General features: G+C 49.9%; 1 protein-coding gene across 1 annotated transcript; it reads right to left on the bottom strand.

Annotated features, from left to right (window-relative positions):
* Positions 1–207: 207 nt before the first annotated feature.
* On the bottom strand, positions 208–20,075 carry CSF1R (colony stimulating factor 1 receptor). Its single transcript, XM_005523569.3, has 21 exons — positions 19,895–20,075; positions 15,112–15,357; positions 14,047–14,331; positions 13,201–13,337; positions 12,363–12,522; positions 11,311–11,500; positions 10,200–10,315; positions 9,827–9,947; positions 8,953–9,143; positions 8,199–8,311; positions 6,663–6,789; positions 6,071–6,175; positions 5,644–5,754; positions 5,320–5,482; positions 4,686–4,786; positions 4,423–4,541; positions 3,541–3,663; positions 3,305–3,416; positions 2,908–3,007; positions 2,224–2,329; positions 208–1,758 (listed from the first exon to the last, which is right to left on the bottom strand). Exons 1-21 carry the CDS (start codon positions 19,941–19,943, stop codon positions 1,627–1,629), a joined length of 2,907 nt encoding a protein of 968 aa, XP_005523626.2. The 5' UTR covers positions 19,944–20,075; the 3' UTR covers positions 208–1,626.
* Between the last annotated feature and the right edge of the window lie 1,891 nt (positions 20,076–21,966).

Genomic DNA, 21,966 nt, shown 5'->3' with positions numbered 1-21,966 from the left:
TTGGTTTGCTTTTTTTTTTGTGTACAAGATGTGGATGGCTTCAGGAGAAAAGGCACAAACACTGCTGAATCTCTTCTGCATTTGTCTGCCTTTGGCATTGCACTTGCCCCAGAGACTGCTGCCATGTGCCACATGGTGACTTGTCAGATGTCCCATCATCATAACTGAAATTACATTCTGTTATATCCATACACAGGGACTACTTCAGAGCTTTAAAATCTTGCTTTTAATAAGTTTTTGCGTTACACAAGAATGAGTAGTTTTGAGAACTGGTACTGAGGAACAGAGTTGCAGGGTGAGTGGGTAGGCCAGTGCATCACCCATGCTCTGAGTTGTTCCTCTCTGAGAACAGTCCTTAGAGCCCTAAAGAGACTCATTTTGTTAAACATCTTATTTTATTTTTTTATAATGCTGACAGATAGAGTTACAATAGCTTTTCATTTAGTAAGGAGGAGTGAATCACTTGGTGTTAGCATAAAACCAGATTTAATAGAATCAGAAATGGCCCACAATGAAATTGCTCAGTGTGGCAAAGACCACGTGCAGTTGTAGTTTGCCTGAGCCCTGTCAGTTGCAGTTTGCCTGTACCTGGAATAGAGATCCTTTACCCATCAAGTCAGGTGAAGCTGAGAAGGTTCCTCAGCTACTTCAGGTAGGTACACAGGGCTGGGTGGCTGGGGCAGTAGTAACCCTGAGCAAGAGCTAGCTGAGAAATAGGTTGAAGGGCATTAGGCCCTAGCTTATGAAAAAAATCACCTCAGTTGTACTAGTAAAAGTACATTTAGGAAATTTAGTATAAGTCTGTAATAGTGACAAAGGCAGTGATTGCTACGTGCTCAGTAACTCAGAAGTTCTGTAGGATATGTGTAATATTGATCATTTCTAGACCTCTTTAAGCTGCCATTCTTTCCTGGATTGGGGTTGTGGTCAGTGCCCTCATGGAAGATCACTGTTTTCTGCTGTGTTTTACCTGAGAAAGAACTGTCCCTCTGTCCTGTTAGTGAGGCACAAGTTCACGTAACCCTGGGGTTGGCTCTGTGGCTCACTTCACCCAAACATTCCCTGCAGAAGCATCAGCTGCAGAGAGGTGGATTGCATGAGGAAGTGCAGGGGTTAGTGCATATTTAATGCTACGTAGAAGCTTTACCTATATCTAAACACACCGCAACATCCACGGTCAGACTGACAAAGGGAAGAGAGCAGAACCAGCTAGAGACGGTATGGAGCAGTTCCAGTGCCAAGACATATTTCAAGATGTGCTTATAAAACACAAGGGTTCAGTAATGCAAGTGACACTTGGAAATGTCTTACTTGGCTGTGACTAGTATTTTTTTAAAAACTACAAAACCCAAACTCCCACAGCCTTCTCTGGGGCATGGGGAGGCAGGTGCTGGGGACCTCTGTGTACCTTGTAGAGATGGAGCCTGTTCCCATCCTAACATCTCTGTGCTATGTGTGAGATAAGAGTTCAGGGACCCCAAGGTGACTCCTTCGTTCTCCTTTTTGGTGAGAGTCCGTAACACTCACACTTCAGAAAGCACAGAGAAGGCCAAAGCAGAAGGTGTCTGTCCTAGGGTGAGCTCTGTGGAGCCAAGACAAGGATCAGCCCCAGGGTGAAGGTGCCACCTAACAGAACTGGTAGTTGTTGCCCTTGAGAAGGGGTTGCCCACTCTCCTCTTGCTCGCAGGACTCCTCACAGCAGCCAGAGGTATCACAGCCACTGTCTTCCTCAGCATTGGAGGGGAGGTTGGTGTAGTCCTTGAAAGAAAAGGAAGAAACACAGCACCCTGAGTGTGTTTTGGTCCCTTTGATTGTGTATGACACCTGTTCCCTTGCAGGTGACCAGCTGGGGATGTGCTCACTCCACATTACCACCCTTTGCTGTATCCACAGAGCTTGACAAACCAGCAGGGCAGGCATGGGCCTGTGCTTTTATGGACAGCTAATCCTGAGAGAATGCACAGCATTCTAGGAAAGTGGGGCTGGGTGCTGTCCTGGTAGTGTGTGACTGCCTGGCACAGAGAGGTTTCTGGTAAGAAGCTGTGCTTCCTTGTCCAGCTCTCCTTGGCCATGGTGGGGGGTGACAGGCCTTCAGCTGGATGCCTCTGTACTTCCCACCACCACTACACTGCTCCCATCAACTAAAGCTAGGGGAGATCACAGAAAATGTGTTCATGTAGGGAGAAAGACATCCTGCCCCTTCTCCTGTCCAGAGGTCTTCACCTGCTCCTTATGCACCTCCAGCTCTTTCTGGATGAAGCAGCCAATCTGGTCGAAGGTGGGTCTCTGTGTGGGCTCCAGGCTCCAGCACGCCTGCATGATGCTGTACCTGCAGGGCCAGACAGGGACAGGGAGGTTGCATGGTGCTGCTGGAGGGTCTGCAACCCCAGGCTCTTCCCTGCAGCACTCTATATATCAGGGACACGGTACTGAGCAGTCCCTTGTCTTCCAAAAAACCCATGGTGAGTGCAGTGCTCCAAGGAATGGTGAGCACTGGAGTGGATGGAGCAAACTAATCAGCAAGATTTATGCCACCAAGACTTCAGATTTACACTCATTACCCTCCTGTAGCCTACTCAGGCTTGTCTTCTCATAATCATAGAGCCAAAAGAAGTTAACTAAAAAACAGCAGAAAACCCCACCAAGTTCAGGAATGTAGACATGTAATATGAATGTTCTCATCCTCCTGTCCCTAAATATGAGATGCTGGATAGGCTGCCCCAGGCCTTGTTTTCCGACAGGAGCAAGGGGCAGCCTGGTAGGATCCATCCTTAACCTCAAGGCGGACACCTGGGAGCAGCAGGCAGACCTGTGGACAAGGTCCCTGTGCCATGTCCCTGCCATGTTGCCATGAGGCAGCTGCAGCCCCCCTGTTGCTGCTGTGTCAATCTCAGTGCATCCACTCACATTTCCAAGGGAGCAAAGTCAGGTCTCGCCATCTGGTATCCCTGCTTCACCATGCTGTAGAACTTGCTGTTCACCACCATGCCAGGATAGGGGCTCTTCCCTGTGACAGGAAAAGGAGCAAAGGTGGCTCTCAGACCAGAGTTCAACACTGCAGCCTTTAGGCAGCCTGGAACATTGCCTGAGCCAGCGCTACCCAGGGAGGTCTGAGCTAAAGAAATTGATCTAGGATTTTTTGTTTGGAATGGTCCCTCTGGAAACATAACACAGCATTTTATAGCCCTGATAAACCTAGATTTTTGTCAACCTTCCTCCTTTCTTGGAAATTTTTCTGCAGATACATTGGGCAGTAGTGAGCCACAGAAAACAAAAGATGTTTGCAAGCTCACTTCTTTCTTACCGAGGGAGAAGATCTCCCAGAGCAGGATGCCGTAAGACCACACATCACTCTGCACTGTGTAAATGCAGTCAAAGATGCTCTCTGGGGCCATCCATTTCACGGGCAGGCGGGCCTGGAAGAGCAGAGAGTCCTGCAGACTGGGACAAACTGGCAGCTTATGCTACACCCTGTCTATGCTTCATGCTCCAGCCCCCCCATCCCTTGTGCTTTCTCCTGTGCCCGTTTTTGTTACTTACATTGCCTTTCACAACATAATTGGAATCATTCATGATGTCTCGGGCCAGGCCGAAGTCACAGATCTTGGCTACCCGTCCGTCTGATATGAGCACGTTCCTGGCTGCTAAGTCACGGTGGATGCACTGGGGAGAAGAGACCACAACTGAGACCCAGCCACTGGCCCCCAACAGTCCCAAACAATTCCCTACAGCCTAGGTCTGCCACCAAAACAACTCTTGTAGGGGCAAGGGAAACATGTACTGCTTGAAGAGCTGTCTGAGGCACCATGTCATATACAAATTACGTGTTTGTAGCTCTCTTTCAAGCACTTCATCTGCAATGTTAAGACACCGTGACATTTCATGCTCTGTTCCTTAATCACTTAAGGGGCTGTCATCTTCTCCATAGGGGGAGGCTCAGAACTGGAGGCTGTTGACACTGTGTCCTCATCTCTGAAACAGTCACAGGGTGACTCTGACACTCTGAGCCAGCTCTGGCAGTCGGCTCAACAGCCACTTTCAGTTCCTTGTCCCTGGGGTAGCAGGGACGCTGCCAAAACAAGAAAGATTCACGAGAAAGTTCCTGACCTCTTGTCAAAACAGGAGAGAAAATGTTGATACCAGCATGATGCACAGGCCTGGGTTCCCCCTGTAACACTGCCCTCCCATGATGGCCATGGGAGACAAAGGCTCTGGAGTAAACACCAGACACCAGGGCCCAGCTTGTCTGAACCCAACAGACAGAGCAGAGAGGCCCATTTCCAGCAGCAGCAGCTTTCTTGAGCTTGGCTACCCCATCCAAAGACCTCCAAGCCTTCTGCAGCCAGGATGAGTGGCTCCTGCTTGGCTGGACTGGTGTTTCCCACCTGGTGTGCAGGGGGCAGTGGTCCTCTTGGCACTCACGTTCTTTGATGCGAGGAATGCCATGCCCTGGGCCACCTGGCTGGAGAACTGTAGCAGGTCAGCAAGATTGAGGGGACGGAGATCCTCCCTGGCTTCACCTTCTTCCTCTGAGCTTCTCCCTGAAATTCAAAGCAGAGATTTAGATTTGCTGCAAAGCTGGCAAGTAACACAAACTGTGGCATGTTGTGGTTCCCAGAGCTAAACCAGACAGGATGGCCAAAAGAAAGAAGTCATGAAGTCACAGAAATGAGCCTTTGACTCACCCCTGAGTTGCGCAGAATCTGACGCTGCTGAAGATGATGATGATGACACAGGCCTCATTTCAACATATGTTTCCAAACCTTGGCTTGAAAAGCCACTGTCACTGAGTAAGAAGCAAAAGAGAGGGGGGGCAGGCTGTTAGAACCCTCCAGCAGTACCTTTCACCCTCCAAGAGGAGAAACAAGCCTGCAGAAGGTGACTTAAGGGCAAAGGCAAACTTGAAGCTGATTCAGAAAGGGGACCTGGGCCCTCTGTGTTATTGGGCTCCAAGAACTGTTCCCCCTTTTTTAAGCTCTTGGCTGATGGGGAGCAGTGAGCTTCTTCCTACTAAACCCATGCACCCAATAGAGCAGGAAACCAAAAAGTTTTGTTTCTGAATTGTGGAAGGACAGACAGAGCTGAAACTTGGATTTATTGTGGGATATTCAGTGACTGCTGTCAAAGTCTTTGAAAAACTCGGAACTATCAGCAGGTCTAAACACATGCAAGCCCAGTGGGTTTTACGTCCTGGTATCCTGCCAGTCCCCAGACCTTTGACTTTGATCTCTCCCCAGCACAGTGCTCTTCACACTTCTCCCAGTGAGTACCCAGGCCCTGCATTGCTCAGCCCTGCAGCCACCCGAGCTCTGCTCCTACCTGCGGATGTATTTTTTCTCTAGCTCAATGTTTTTGTAATCAGCAGCACTGTCTAAGGAGGTGTCCAGGGCAGAATCCTGGATAATTATGGATTCAGCCTTCTTCCTCAGGAAATTCAGCAGATCTCCATAGCGACAGTACTCGGTGATGACAAGGATTGGGCCTGGGAGAGCAGCAGAAAGGGTTCATTAAGGGATGGGGTTATTGTGACCTGTCCTGAGGTTTGCTTTCCCTGGGTGGGCAGCAGAATCCACACAGCTCATCAGCTCACACTCAGGGGCCCTGCCAGGGGTCTGTGGGGGCAGCAGGGCTGGGGGGTCCTACCTCCACAGGTACATGCCCCCAGCAGGTTAACAATGTTCTCATGGTGTCCCAGGTGGCTCAGGATCTTCAGCTCAGACATGAGAGCCTCCTGCTCATCCGTGTCTGCTGATGCTGTGAGGTGAGAGAAGGACTGTGAAGGAGTGAGGGAGGACAAGGGGGGTGGATGAAGGGAGAGGAGAGAAAAAGCTGTTGACAGTGTTATGGAACAAAAGGAGGAGACACACTTAGAGTGAAAACTGTGTCTCTAACTGTTCCTCTGTCCACAAAAAAGGCAAGAATGTGATTCCAGCATCTGGTACTTGGCACAGAAACAGCTTTAAAAAGGAGCTGTTGCAGCCTGTGAGCACCAGCATGTGGTGAACACACACTACATCCTGCCCAGAGGAGCTCAGAGGATTTTAGCCCTTGCAAGTTGCTCTGTGCTCACCCTTTAGCATCTTCACAGCCACTTTGAGCACCGAATCTTCTTTGCCCAGCCCAAAAGCTGTGGCTTCTACCACTTTTCCAAAGGCTCCTGCTCCAAGAGTTTTTCCTGCAGAGAGAAGAAAAATGTACTTTTTAGACATTTTATGGAGAAAGATTGATCAGCTGTCCTGCACACAACCTTGAGGAGGATGCTTGGTGGATGGGGATTCCTGCTGGGCTCACACAAGATGACACATCCCTTAGTCAGGAACTGGCAAACAGCTGTGGGGAACTCTGCTGTGAGCAAAGATGGTGTGAAAGAGGCTATCTCCAAACCTTGCCTCACCAAGTCTGTCCTTCAGGAATGACCCCACATCCAAGAGAAGGGACATGACCCCTGCAGCCTTCCTTGGAGCAAAGGAGGAGGGAGGGAAGGTTACACCCTACCACTTGCCACCTTGTGTGGAGGAGAGCAACAAGGCTGGTTAAGGATGCTGCTGGAATGTCTGGATGCAGTTTGGATATCACCCAGAGCTTTGGCTCTGACTCTTGAAGCATTTCTGCTCTCTGATGAGCTTCATGCCAGCAGGCAAGCAGAAGGGAAGGCTTCTTACCAAACTGGAGGTTGTTCCTTGGAAACTCCCATTTTTCATTGTATGGCAGCTGAGTGGGATCGATAAAGATGTAATTATTGCCTTCACAGGCCTCAATGATCTTCCACCGCACCTGGTACTTGGGTTTCTGTAAGGAAGAGACTCCAGTTACTCACTGTTTCCCAAGCTGGGAGGGTTTCCCAGCCCCAGCTGGGGCTCAAGCTCTGCAGGTGCAGAGGGAAGGTACAGATTTCAGCCCATCAAATATCTTTTGAATCAGGACTGAGTGAGAGAGGCTTTTGCTGGACAGCCTGGACTCTTGGCAGTTATGAAGTCCCCCCAGGTCATCACCTATGACTGAGGGGGGCTCTCTTGCCACTGGAAGCAGCCTGTTGCCATCATTTGGGATGGCAGAGCTGGGAGATCCAGCTTGTCCCACCAGAGCAGTGGCTGACAGTGACCAGCTAAAGCTGGAGGGAGGTGTCCCCACTGTGTCTCCTTCCTTGGAGCCCTGGTTGCTGAGCACAGCAGAACACTGGAGCTGGCCCAGCCCCACTTCCCTTACAGGGGTAAAATAAAAAAGGAGAAAGAGAAGTAAGAATTTCTCTTTTCCAAGAATGCCATGGCAGAAGTAACCAGGCAAGGCAGAGAAGCAGTGCTGGAGTCCTTGAGCAGAGAAGGCTGGTACTTACTTGTCTGAGATAGGTAACCATGTTATTTATAGACATGTCCTGCTTCTCTTGGGCTTGCAAGCCCTTCCAAAAAGCTATTAATTTCATATCTGTGCTTACACATTGATCCATCTGCCTCTGGACCACTGTCCAAAGGCAGCTCTGCCTGCTAAGCTGTAGGCGCTTGTCTGAGAGAGGGCTCTGATGTATCTTCTGACAACCAGCACTTTGCTGCAAAATCTTCAGCCCTGATAGGCTGTCAAAGGAAGGCTGCCAAAAGGGAGAGATGAAAACCAGGAGATTTTCACCCACTGATGAAGCAGAGGTTGCTACTGATTGGTTCCATTTGTGGAAAAACAGAGAAGGAATCCAAATTCTGGAAATGAGCCTTGCAGAGAAAATGGGGCAAGTTCTTATATAAAAATAGTGACCAAGTCTTCCTGGAAACAACTTCTTCTAACATCATCCTGTTTCTCCATAAAAACAGGGTTTTTTTTTATAAAGGCATGAGTCAAATAAAAAGTAAATGCAAACTGCAAACCACTGTTTTTTCTTTTCTCCCTTAATTCAGTCCATGGATTTGTGGAGACCTCAGAGCAAAACCAGCTGCAACTGACAGCACAGAGTGAACACTTTTGTCTGACAACAAACAATAACCACACTGACCTCTGGGCTCAGGACCAGGGCAGGGAGGTATTAACACACCAGGCTGGGTGCATGAGCTTTGCCCTGCCGCAGGAAACTCCAGGGAGAAGATGGGAGGCAGGGGAGGTGAAGGAGGCAGCTTGCCTGGTACCTCCAAGCTGAATGGTCCTTGCCCTGGCTGTCAGCAGAGGCTGTGTGGCCTCAGGCTGGGCAGCCCTTGCCCTGCAGCAGGGAATCTGACCTGGCTGTACTTGTAGAGCAGGAAGAGGAGTAGGAGGAGCAGCAGCACCAATGCCCCTATGCAGGAGGAGAGAACAGGGCTGAAGAGCTTGTTTGGAAGGGCCATGACACTCCCTGGAAGAGGAGAAAAAAACAGGATGACTGAACACTCTTATTTCAATCCCAACTCTGGGATTATCCATGAATATCCAGAATTCACTTCATATCCAGATATGGATATCCAGTTGAATATCCAGATATTCACTTTGGCTTCCTCTGTATGCCACACAGCCCAGCATTACCCTCAGCACACCCTTTTGGGAGCTGCTGGAAGCTGAGGAAAGGTCTGCATGCCAGCCTCTAGGCTGCAATGGTTCTCCTCATGCCCCCCTATTTCCACCCAAACATCACCAGGTGCAGGTCAGACTAACTGGGGACCAAGATCTGTTCAGCAAGAACAGCCCCACCAAAAGATGCAGCCCCTGTATTTTCATGGGCTGAGAAACTGCTGCATGCACCATGCCCTGGAGATGAGTCCTGCAGTTCTAAGATGTTCATGGTGTGGCTCAGGCTTTGGCTCCAGGCTATAACCCAGCCAGAAATTCCCACATGGCTCTTAGGGCTGGCAAATGCCAAAGCCTCACACCTGTGAGGATAAAAGGCTTATGGAATCTGTTCCAGCTCACTTGCAAGACAGTGGGGATATGCATAAAGAATGTAATCTCAAAGCCCCCAGATTCTCCCCCACTCTGCCAAACTGATGGTTTGTATCTTACTGGTGATGGTGAGTGAGTGAAACATGTCAGAGGCGTTCCCTTCTCCGTTAATGGCCACGCAGCAGAAGGTGAAATTGTCACCCAGCTCCTGGAAGAGGATGATGCTCTCCACCTCCACCTCTTGGAAGGGCAATACATTCACCACCTGGGGTCTGGAGTCATTCTGTATCAATCTGTAGTCCTCACTGTACCTGTGGGGATGGCAAGAGGAGACAGTGAGTGCTCCTCTGCAGCACAGCAGCTCACAGCTGAGCTGTCAGACTAGAGAGAAGACAGTGGGAATAAGGTTGCAGCTCTGTGAGATGTGTAATTCTGTGCTGAGTTAAAGACCTCTCTCTGAACACCACAGCCCTGTATAGACAGAGCCATGACTGCCTTTATGTGGCTCAACACACATAATTAACACTTTATGTCTTCTGCCATCATTCCTTTCAGTGTGGCTGGTCCTGAGACACAACAGCCCTGTCCAGGCAGCTGCAGTTGCTTCCCATGACTCTGTAGCTCAGTAAACCCATGCTCTGCAGAACCTCAGACCTATGGAAGTCCCAAAAAGATGACTGGGCCAGCCAGGATGTACCTCTGCAGTAACATACACCAGGGCACTTCTCCAAGGGATCTATCTGCTCCTTGGAAAAACACGGGGAGAACATAAATCACAGGTGGGCAATCTCTTCAAGCCCAGGACTTTAGGAATAAAAAGTTCCCCCTCTTCTCAGTCAGACCCCAAGAACCTCTTTTTCCAGCAGAGCAACTTCCCTGTTGCTGTTACTGGACAGGCTCTGCTGTATTGCCTGTCCAGGAGCCCATGTGGTGCTGAATGCCAGCATGGCAGGGGCACAGCCTGGAGCTGCTCCATCCCCTGGGCAGCTCTTACCTGTCTGAGTGGACGGGGCACTGGTACCACTCGATGCGTGGGGCAGGGTACCCGATGGCCACGCACTGAAGGGTGCTGGGGTCATCGGCTGGCACCTTGATTTTGCAGACCCTTGGAGAAGCTGTTGGGGAAGTCACATAAAAAGTGAATGCTGTGATCAGAGGAACAGCACATCCCCCATGCTCTGTTTCCTTTCCATGTGTGCAACAATAAACCAGAAGGAACCTCTGTGCTACACACAGGCATGTTTGGGCTGGGTCTGTGTGTCCTGTGGCTGCTGAGCTGGAAGCAGCTTGGCACCCCAACCAACCTTTTTTCCAACTGAGAAGCAGTCCCAGGGGCAAGCAGGGTGAAAGGATGGCGAGGCACTTACATTTCAGAGAGATACTGAAGGTAACTGATTCATTGGTCGCATTGTTGAGGGCATAAAATGTGTAGAACCCTCCCTCTCCTTCCTTGAGGCGGTTCAGGGAGAGCGTGTTGTTGTACCTGCTCACAGAGAAACACTGTGAAGAGCACACAGGCCTTGCTCAGTGAGATGCTGCTGCTTCCTGTGCTCTGGAGCACTGAACACTCCCAGCACTAATCCCAGCCCATCAGGGAACCTGCTAGTTGCTTCTTCAGGGGAAGTGGGGAGGGACTCATCTTCCTTAGAGGAAATACCTTTTGCCACCAAGTGCACTTCAGCACTTCTGAAAGGCTACAGGTGGGTGAAGGCTCAGAAACAATTTAACATCTAAGTCATGGCCCTCAAGGGTCAGAGGTCCTCCTGCCTTTGGCAGAATGGTTTTTCCATGAAGTTGTGCTCGCTAATGCCCACTCCCCTCTGCGCCCAGCCCATTTCTCTGCACTCAGTGCAAGAAAGAGTTCACCCCAAAGCCCTAATTTTTGCCAAGTGGCACAGTTCCTCTTGTGGATTGTTTTGGTTTTTTTTTCCCCTAAGAAAATGAAACGGGAATTGCCCAAAACCCCAACAAATGGAATGATTTTCTTTCAGTCTCCTCTTGGTCTCAGTTGGCTGTAGGCTTTGGAAGAGCAGACCCATACGCTCTGTTGGATCATATTCACATAATGTTTGTGACTTCTTTTGACATGGGGCTCTCAGTGCCTCTCAGTGCACACTCTTTCAACCTCAGAGCAGGGGATGGGTCCAAGGACCAGTAAGGGAATTAAGGTTTTTTGCACTATTCATCCACTCCTGCAATTTCTCCTGGTAAGGAGAGTGCAGAATTGATCAAGCAGATCACAAACGTGATAGCGACTTCCACAAGGCTTTCTAAATAGAAGACTGCCAATTTAGAGAAGGGTGGTGTCCTCCTTGATCTGATCATTCTGTGGTTTGCTAATAATACTGGAAAGAGAAAACAGAAATGCAGAACAGTTTCCCTCTTTAAAACCAGAAAGTTTTCTGTAGAATGGGGCCTGCCTGTCTCAAGGAAAGCTCTCTTGGAAACATGCCAGTGTAGAAGACAAAGAGCACGTACCAGTTGTTTCCAGAGATCATTTGGTCCTTGAATATGGTGGTTTTAGAGTTCTTTAAAGGATTTGTGTGTTCCCAGGCCCACTGGAGAAGTTTTGGGTAAGCCTTAATGTGGACCTGCAGCTTCACATTCTCTCCCAGAGCAACCTCCTGGCTGGTGGCTTGCCCTGGGATCAGGTGCACGTAACCTCTCTCTGCAGGGTGGAGAGCATGACCGTCAGCAGGCATGTTCAGAGACCTGGAATAACCTTATAGCAGCTCCATAAATGGATCATTATTGGAAAGAGCAGCCTCAGCTGGGAGACTGCAGGAGGGAGTGAAACATTACACAGGTATGTTGCCAAAGGAGTACTTCTAAATCGATTCTTTGTCATGGCACCTTGGATTACACTGCCTGATGAGAGCTAGAAAATCTTAGTGAAGCCATATGGGGAAAGAAGTTTTACATGCTGTATCCTAAGAAGTGATGAGGCTAAAAACAGTATCTCCTAATTGACTATAAAAGACAGGCCCTTTAGCTAAAATCCTGGCCTCTCACTAGGAAATAACTCAGACTCAGCCTTCTTTCTGAGCTGTGGTATGCAGCAGCTTTGGATCATCAGCCTGTGAGCTATGAGGATGAATTTTCCATCTTGAGATACAAACAAGTGTGTAAAAGGCCTGAATCCCCTTGTGTGGATCTGTGACTGGAAGAGACAAAGATCCACACTCTGCTCATGTGGCTCACCCTTCCTTCTAACCAGCCTTTCCTGATCTTCCAGTACAACCTTGCCCCATTCCCTTTTTATTGTCTCAACGCTGTTTATAAAGGCACAGAGACTGAGAAGAGCACTCCAATTTTTAATCCAGAGCCCAAAACATATCCTCTGGCCCCTCAAGATACAAAGGGAACACCAGTTCCTTTCCTAGCAGCTCCATAGCTCTCATGTAAATCCTCAGGCACAAGTGAGAATTATGTTCTCAACAACAAATTTAGGAAGATAATGGAGCCAGAAGCATCAAATGCTCAAGGCTGTGCGTGATTCAGCCCTACCAGCCTTTTGGGGAAGTACTCACCTACTACCTGGAGCACTGTTGAGGCATTCCTGAATCCTACTGAATTGTTAGCTATACAGATGTACTTCCCACTGTCTTCCATGGTCACGGCTGCAATGGACAGGGAGTCATTGATGAAGTAGTCACCATTTTCAAAGTCAGTCCTTTTAGTTCTCGTGACCTGTCAGGCAGAGAGGGAACAGCACACATTGGAAGGGCAGAGCAAACACCCTTTGCCTGCTTTGGGCTGGAGAGCTCACCACTGAGAGCAACCTGTGTGGAGACCCAGAGCCACAACAAACCCAAGGATCCGGGGCAGATATTCCACAGCAGTTAGATTATAGCTATTGTCAGCCTTCTGACTGCAACTTGGCCTTATACTGTGTGATCCAAACATACCTTGTGTGTTGTTTCATCTCCTTAATAAAGGCATCAGTTATAATAAGGACTTCTAGTAAACCTCATCTAACCTAATCTAGCAGTTAGAAGTCAGTATCACAGAGATTTTGAACTGTATTCCTTTTCTTCACACATAGCTTTTCTCTGGAGAACTCTGTCCTGAAAATGTTTGCTGCTTTATAAGCCCTGGCAGGGCTGGGTGGAGAAATGTTGCTTTAATAGGTACTGTGGCTCCTGTCCAATAGACTCAGCTGAAACAACACACTCCCCTCTCTTGCAGCAAGATTCTGACAATAGGCAGGTGTTTCTTAATCCTGTGTCATCCCAAAGAAAGGATATTCAAATTTCTACACCTTGAATTGCTGCTTTGGTTGGGTAGTATAAGGCTTTGCTGTGGGTCTGGGCAGTTCTTACCACCCTGTGTCCCCAGGTTCCAGGAAAGCCCCACACCCCAACTTACTGTCTGTGCTGCTGTCACCCATCTGATGTCATACTTGTGGGAAGGAGCAATCACTCTGCAGGTGACTTGGAAAGGTTCACCCACGATGCGCACGTGGTCTGCAGGGTCCATCATCACTGACACCGCTTTCTCCAGTGCTGCACAAAGGCAAGCAGGGAAAGATCCAGCTTTGTCAGCTTGTCCAGTGATTCCCTGTGCTTTGGAGACTCCCCAGGACCTGGCTACCTTGGGTGGTGAGGCACTGGCACAGGTTGCCCAGAGAAGTTGTGGATGCCCCATCCTGAAATGTTCAAGGCCAGGTTAGGTGGGGCCTGAACAGCCTGATCTAGCAGGTAGCATCCCTGCCTGTGGCAGTGAGCTTGGAACTAGATGATTTTCAAGGTCTCTTCTCACCTGAACTCTATTCTATGATTCTACCTCCTCCTTTCCATCTTTTTTAGCCTCTTTACCCCCCACCTTCCCCTTCCCTAGTGATCACCGCTCCCTGTTGAGCACATGTCTGTGGGGAGGACACAGCAGTCAGGACTGGGGGTTGAAAGGGAAGGAGAAGCTTTTGCCATGGTGACAGAGCACTGGGGCCCAAGGACTTGCAGAACATTGCAGAGATTGGTGGACACTTTTCTCTGGTCTGTGCCTGCAAAGATTTGAAGACTGCTGAACCCATGGAAACCCATCTGAAGGAACCAGTTTGCCAGAGGCTGATGGAATTTTCCCTCCATTAAATAACCTTTAGAAACTGCAGATTCAGAAGGTCTTTCCTGCCACTGGAAAGGAGCTTTTCCTTATCTACTGTGGCCAGCTTAGCTATTTGTGGCCCTTAGGACAGCAACAACCCCAGTTCTTTACCTTCTTCCATAACCAGTTTTATTCTTGATGAATTCATTATTTTTCCTTTTATCTGTGCTTGGCATCGGTAAAAACCTTTATGCTTGCTTTGCACATTGTACAGTCTTACTCCTTTCTCAGCACTGAAGGAGTAGCTGGTTCCAGGTGGGAGAGGAGAGGAGTCATCCATTACCAGAGTCACACTGGATCCGTACTCGGGGGCCGTGATGAGACAGGGGAAATCAACATTCCCCCCTTCAATTCCCCGGATCCGGAAATAGGGGCAGTACCACACGTTATCGGGATCTGCGGAGGAGAGGGGTCACAAAATGCTCTGAAGCTGAGAAACACATTCCAGCAAAGGCAAGTCTCCAGCATTGCTCCCCAGTGGGAGTTCGATGCTGGGGCAGCTCTGCTCAGCGCCTGCCTGACTCAGCCTCCAAACACTCACATGACAAACCCAGTTCCAGTTAAGGCATTTGAGGGGATCACAGCAAGCAGCTCACAAATGTCTACGGATAAGAGAGGCTGAAAAGTATGCATACTTCTAACTAAACTTTTCACCAGGCTGCTAGTTTTACTGATGTGACCTCCAGCATCCCTGTTCAGGGCAGCACGTCTGGTACAAGGGAAGGGGCGAAGTCAAGTGGTAGAGCTACCACAGCATAGCTTCTTCTGGGATAAATGAATATTTGGGGTTCAGGTCACATTGTGAGGATGTAATTCATGTGACTCTCTCCCTTGTCGAGGTACTGGCAATACAGTTCTCTGATTTGCAAATCTCACCACTCATTACAACACTGAACAGCCTTACATCCGTGTTTTTTCAAGAAGGGAAGCCACAGTGGAAGGAGGGAGAGATCCAGGAGAGATCCACATACACATGAGATGTAGCTCTGCATTTTATCCCAGTGCTTTAACCATGGGCCCCATTTTATGTGGACTCACATGGTTGTGGCTCCACTGGGAGCTGCAGTGCTCCCCAAGCACACACACGAGCACAGCACTGCAGAAAGGACCTGTGCAGGGGCTCCCTGGAAGGAGGCTGTTCTGCCAGTGGATGTGGGAAGAGAGAAGCAGGGTTACCTCGCACAAACAGGTGGATGGCTGCAATGCCCTTGTCACTGCTGTTGACATAACCACAACTATAGGTGCCTGTATTCCTGTAAGTGGCCTTGGGAATACTGAGCGTGCTGATGGTGTGGTTACTGAATGTATTCTGTTTGCTGTTCCATGCAACTTCAGACTCTCCTGAGCAGTGCAAGAGGACTGGATCACCCGTGTTGACAACCAGAGCAGGGAGGTCAGGGCTGATCACTGGAGATGCTGAGCCTGCAAGGGAAAGAGAGAGTGTGAGAATGCAAAAATGATGCCCAAAGATTCTCTGCTGGAGTTCACACTGCTAAGTTCACACTGCTCAGCATCAGGAAAAGGCTGAGCTTGGGATTCAGACTGGCTTTTTGGCTCACATCACTCCGCTCATTCCCTGTCCCACCAGGTCCATATGGCTCAATACTCCAAGGAATGAATTTCAGGGAAGAAACACCACCCTCCACATTTCCCTCTTCCCTGCCATTTGAACATTTAGAGCACTGGGACAGGGAAAACAATCATCTGGAGCTGATTAGAGCAAATGCCAGCTTGGCAATTGTTCCTGCTGATTTTTGCCTCTTCTTACAATAGTTTTCCTTTTGTGGCAGAGCTGGAGCTGCTCTATGAACTGGGTTAGACCATAGCATCATTTGGTGGAGTTTAAACCAAGTTTGGTGCATGGGGCTCTCTTTTGCACTGGTGCTGAGTTAGAACAGACCTGGAGGGCTCCTGCAGGTCAGTGCATACTCTTTAGGAAGTGGAAAACTGGCTTTTTGTTGCCATGTACTGGATTTTGAAGGAAACCTCCTCATGTGTATCATGGAGTCACACACTGCGTTCTCCTCACAGACACCAGTAAAACATTATGAAATGAGACAGCATTATTATTATTCCTATCTGGGAGAGGAAACTGAGGCATGGAAAAGCTAAACAGCTGATGAAAGCCCATAGCTGCAGTTGTTTAGACAACACACCAGTCCTGTGGGCACTGGCATCACAACCAGACGGAGTTCTGATGCATCTCTGCTTTGAAGATGCCTGCTCTGCTGGCTGAATAAAGGGGAACCAGGGTCCTACTCTGCCTTAGTGTCAGAGGGAAATATTTTTTCCCCATTCTGCCCTGTCAGCGAGTTCTTCGAGTTACCACCTATATTTAGGGTGGGGGGAAGTGCAAAATGAATCAGTTCCACAGGGTTGGGGAAGAAGTGGTAGAGCCACCCCACGCCAGTCCCTCAGGGAGGACAGGAAACACATTGCAAATGGCTATCTGTGCTTGGGGGGCTCTGCACCCCCTTCCAGCCCCTATCCAGGGCTATTCTCCAACTTCTGCTTTCCTTCCCTGTCACTAACCCAACCTCACATCTTAAAGGGACACACACCCTCATTCAAATAGTACTAATCAGAAAGGGAGCTGTGCAGCCTATCAGTTCATTTCTCTGCAGACTGTGATCCTCCTGCCATGGACACTGTCCCTGCAACACCCCCATCCTCATCCACCCCTGCTCACAGCTCTTCTGGGGAGGAAGGCGATGGCCAAGGTGCAACTGTGTGCCCTGGGCTACAAGATGTGCTCAGGGCTGTGCCATCCAGAGCCCACACCTCAGAGCCCAAGGAGCAGCATTTTTGCCATCTTGGGCTGAGGGCTCCCTCACTGCAACCAAGGGTTGAGAAGATGAGACTCAAGGCCCTGGAGAGCATTGCTGGTGTGTGTCAATGGCACAGTTGCCATGGGGAAGCTCAGACAAGGCCTAGCTCAAAGTCACTCGCCTTCTGGGGAGAAGGAGAAGACAAGGATCTTTGGAGCATGGAATATTTGACATTTTATCTCCCAGGCTGGGTTTTTTGTTTGTTTGTTTTGTTTGTTTCTTTTGTTTTGTTTTATACTTTTATCTTTCTGTGGAAAGAGGAGGAGCCCAGAGTGGAGAAAAACATATCCTAGAATAATTTACAAAGCTACATTTTCCACATATCTGAGGCAAAACATTACTCCCTTTTTGCTAAGCTGCACTTTCTGGTGGGGCTTGATAATCCTGTTGCTTTAACTCTTTGTCACTGGATCCTTTTCCCTCACCTACTCTCTGGTTTGGCCATCCATCCACATCCAGGGCTTTTGCACCATTTCATGGGGACCAAGCTCTTCTGACTCAGAGCTGTATTCAAACAAGTTCAGAGAAAGACCACGTTGTCACTTGTCCTTGGTTTGACCACAGCAGGAGGACAAGGAAAGAAAACAAAATGAATGGGAGTAATCTCACTGTGCATCTTTGCTGTCATCAGCTTGCAGGTACTACTGAGATGCTGTGGCCAGAAAGGGCTCTGGGTAGGTGCCTTCCAGAGCAGTGAGGAAAAAGCCTTCAGGCTATCACTAGAGACTCACATCAACAATATGAGCACCACACAGGTGGAGTGAGGACAGACCAGACAGAGACAATGCAGGACAAGGTGAGGTGAAGGTCACCAAGCACCCACTCCTTCATGTGTGCTGGGGGATGAGTCAGAGCAGCGGGTCCTTCTCCAGAATGGGGAAGCAGGGCTGCTGGGGGAGGCTCTCTCCCTGCTGACCACTGTGCAATCTTGCACGAAGCCCAAGGATGTCTCCTGCTCTCCAGCAGCTTCCGCAGCACTGCCAGTAACTGCTGGCCAGAGGTTTTACCACACTTGGGTTGTGTAACCATGGCCTCTCCTTACAGCTGCAGACTCTGTCCCTGCCTCTCCTGTGCCAGTCAAAACACTGCTTTCCTCTGCTGAGCATTTGGGGCCCAAGGAGAAGTGAAGGCTGGCATGACAGCAGTGCCCAGGATCCTTACCACAGAAGCCAGACACCAGGATCTTGAGTTAGTCCTGGGGAGTAACTAGGCTAAGGTCTGGCCCTGGCCCATACCAGACCTGAGCTCCCTTTGTCCCACCCTCAATGATAGCAGAGAAAAGTTTGATTTCTGAGGACCCCTTCCCCAGAGTCATCTACAGTATCTGGGGGACCGGGGATGGAGAAAAGCGTGCTCATGACAGCTCTGCTTGGGGCTTCTACCTCAGAGGTTTAGATTACCCACAATAAGAAAACAAACCCCCCAGGGATACACCTCAAGATGGTCAAGAACACAGATGCAAGATTATCAGGTTTAAAACATTTTCTCTGCTTGATCTGAGCCCCTTACCCTCCCTCTGCAAGAGCCCAGGTCACAACAATCACATTATATCAGCCCTGGGTACTCACAGAAGATGCACTTGCAATCCAGGAGGTCAGAGAAGGAAGTCAGGCTCTGACTACTACTGGAGGCTATTACTTTATAGAACCCTGGCACAGTGCAACTTTGCAGTGCTGGTACTCACACAAATGTGTGTCCTACAGCCTGACACGGCAGACAGTGCCTCATGAAGATGGCACAGCTGTGATCTGCACTGGCCATGGCTCAAGGAACCTTTGGAGAGATCCTCACAGCTGTTGTTATGATCTCTCACAGATCTGTATTAGACCTGCCTACAGTCCCTATTATCCTACAAAACCACAAGAAATTAAAAACCCTGCAGCCTTCACAACCCAGTACCCAGCACAGCAGACCTAGAAAATTCTGCTTAACATGCTGTAAATATCACTTGAAGTGAGAGGGATGCAAATTTCCTGGGCTGAAATGATGAGCACTGCAGTGCCCCAAGAAGGATTCGCTGCCTACCACATGCTAAGTGCTTTCCCCACAGGCTGTCCCCTTCCAAGGAGGACTTCACACCACAGTCTCACTGTGGCCCCAAGCATGCTCAAAAGGAGTATTAAGGTGAGTGCCACACAGGACCTGAGAGGTACCTAGCACCTCAAAATGCAAGAGTACTAATGCTGGTTTCCACTTCTTTGGTTGTAAATCTCAAAATAGGCTTAGTGACTCTTTTCTGAGGTTGGTGGATTATCACCTCTTGGCCATTTCTGCAGCCTTAAAAAGCAGGTGTGTTCACCTGTCCCTTCTTGGCTGGCTGAGCTCTGTTTCCTTCACATCCTGGCTCTACAGCCCTGCTGTGTATGCCAGCACTACCAGAAACCAGCAATCCTCAGACACTCCAGCTGGGCATGAGGTGCTCTGGAAGGTGCCAGTGCAGCTGATTTTCCCAATTCCTTCACCTACAGACCAAACATCTCAAACTCCTTCCCCATCTGAGCAAAGTGTTATTTGGAAAGGGCCTCAGGACACAGCTGCTGCTGAACCATTCCTTCATCTTAAACCCTGTCCAAACCCAAAGGGTGGGAAGTTTCCCTCTCTTATCTCCCCACAGCCAAGGCTCTGCCTATGGTACGTGCACCTCTCCATTCTCCTCTGACCTTGGCAGGGCAGCCAAGCTCCAGAGCCAACACAGACAAGCAACACACCCTCTTTCCACCACTGTCCTCCCTCTCTAATTGCAGCCAGCTCTGGATGACCTTCAGAAAGCTGTTACAGCCAAGTCTGCTCTGAATCCTGGCGCTGGTGTCTCTTCCCTGCAGTGCCACACATTCTGCCTACCCATGCCAAGGATCCTCAAACCTGCCCACAGCAGCAGCCTCCAGAAACAAGGACCATGCCAGCCCATAGCAGCCTTTTGGGACACATGACTGGGAGCCCAGCTTCACCCTTCACCTCCAGGAGCTGTGTGCCTATTAGTCCAGCATCAGCACAGCCCCATCCCCACCAAGGCCATCAGCCCTCCTCACCTGAGGAGGAATGGGGCACTCACACCAGACACCCAGGAAACCCTCCCCACATCCCAAAACTCCCCTGGAGTGACGTGGGGCTTAGGGAGTCAGGGTACTTACCATGCCAGAAGCCAGCTGCTGCGAGCAGCAGGAGGAGAGCAGGACCCATGTCCCCAGGGACTGCGGTGTCCCCAGCGTGGAGCTGATGCCACTGAAGGATCCTCTCAAGCAGTGGGTGCCTCTTCTCGTGGGCACCGTCCCCAGCACTCCCTTGTCGGGAGCTTCTCCTTTCTGAGCTGACCACAAGTTAGCAAATTCCCTATTTTGTTTGTTTTTGAAACAGGGGAAAAAAAACCAGGCCTCACTTTGTCACGTCACCAGTGACAAACTGCATGGCAGAGGTGGGGCCATGTGCACACCCTGCTGCAGGGCTCCCCTGTTGTTGGGGGGTCTCAGAGAGGTGTCCACCCCCAGACCACTCCCCAGGGCTGGCAGGGGCCACTGCACCTTGCTGGGGTTTGGGATAATCCTGATATTCTCTGGCTACTGCCACTCTAATCCCCAGCGACATTTATACACTTTCACTTTGTGCGTGCACACAAAGTGTCCCCACACTTGCAGGCAGTGGATTCCATTTTATTTCAGCAGGAGGACAAGTTTCACCTCAGGCCCAGTGGCTCTTGCTGGCTTTGGGACCTAAGGACCCCCACAGGACATGGCAGGCTCCTTCACAACAGGCCCACAAAGGCAATTCAGCCTGGGGCAGCTCCCAGGTGGGAAAAAGCCTGTGAAGATGCCAAATTATTTTGTGTTAACCGAAAGTGTGATCCCTGGTGCAGAGAGGGGTCTTGTGGCCACACAAGATCACCCCCAAGCCCCATGCCAGCCTTACCACCGCCTCTGTCAGGGAGAGGTGTTGGAGTCCAGCATGCAGAGCCCTTCTGGCTCCTGGCTGGGTTGGGGGGCACATGGGGACCCCTGCTCTTTCCTGTCCCGGGGGTCAGAGTGACCCTGTCACCACCAGGCAGCCACAGGGCTCAAGCACAGACCCTTCCTCCCCTGGAGCCAGTCCCACCCAGCCATCCTGCCTCGCTGGTGGGGAGGCTGCTTGGAGCTGTTCTGCAGTTGACAACCTGGCAGGCACCTTGAAGCGGTAATTAAACAGTTAGCTAATTATCACTGTTAGTAATGAATAAATCAGACACTTTGTTAACCCTCCCAGGGCCACCCCAGTCAGCAGGATTAGCAGATCCTGTCAGACAGGGTGCACCCTGCTCTGTTTCTGGATAACCTCAGGCTGCAACAGAAGTTCAGGGCTGTTCACAGCAGCTCTGGGGTGGGAAGTGACAGCCATCTCCTGACAGTGCTGGGAAGGAAGAACAGGGGAGGAAGGTCCAGCCAGGGCTCTGCCAGCTGCCCCAGCTGCAGCCCCAACAGCAGGGAGGTGGCAGGAACACCATGACAAACCATGGGCAGAAAGAGTTGTTCCAAAATATCTGCACAGAGGTGGCTGCTGAATCTGCACCTGCAATGCCCTGAAAGCCTCCATAGCCTGGAGGGGAATCTCCAAAGGGGGCAGTTAGAGAGGTACCAGCAAGACCAGGTCCTGGGGCCAGGAGATGAGAGCACGGCTGACTGTGCTGGAGATGACTAAGAGTCATGGGAACGTGGAGAGCTCTTGGTTTTGGCCAGGAGGATGGCTGGAGAGCATGAGGGAGTCCAGAGAGAAGGAATGGCAGCTTCTGGCCAAAGAACATTTCCCCTCAGCAGTTTTTCCTGGCAGGATTCAGGGAAGAAGAATATGAATTAGAGGCAGAAGGATGCTCTGGGGGGCTCCTGCCCAGAGCTGGGGGGCTGTCAAGCAGCTGTGCCACAGGAGATGTCTGCTTGATTATTCTTTCCTCCTTTCAAGCCAAAGGGGTTTTTTAAAGGATGTTTGTTTCCCTCTTTCTTCTTTTTAAGTATTTTTTTTTCTTTTTTCTTTTTTTTTCCAGGAACAAATGCCAGCTCAAAGAGAACTGACTCACCAATGTGAATAAGTATTAAACCAGACAGGTTTAATAGAGAGAAGGGAAACAATCTCTCAGCCTTCCTTCCTCTCTTTGAGGGGGCCCCATGCAGAGCATCTCTGATGGCAGTGATCCCCAGGTGACAGCCTGGACACATGGGTCCCCAGCCTGAGCTGGGCACAC

This window comes from Pseudopodoces humilis, chromosome 17 (genome assembly GCF_049639895.1).
Source record: "Pseudopodoces humilis isolate 2021_Gansu_Grassland_sample_001 chromosome 17, ASM4963989v1, whole genome shotgun sequence".
Classification (NCBI taxonomy): domain Eukaryota; kingdom Metazoa; phylum Chordata; class Aves; order Passeriformes; family Paridae; genus Pseudopodoces; species Pseudopodoces humilis.
This window is presented reverse-complemented; position numbering and strand designations above follow the sequence as displayed.

Bases quoted from the DNA above. Each gene is read 5' to 3' on its own strand.
- CSF1R (XM_005523569.3), bottom strand. From the start codon at position 19,943: ATGGGTCCTGCTCTCCTCCTGCTGCTCGCAGCAGCTGGCTTCTGGCAT. The intron at 10,316-11,310 runs GTACGTGCTCTT...CTCTGTGAGCAG, and splicing joins ATGATCTCTGGAAACAACTG to GTACAACAACACGCTCTCCC. The intron at 3,417-3,540 runs GTAAGTAACAAA...CTGCTCTTCCAG, and splicing joins ATTATGTTGTGAAAGGCAAT to GCCCGCCTGCCCGTGAAATG.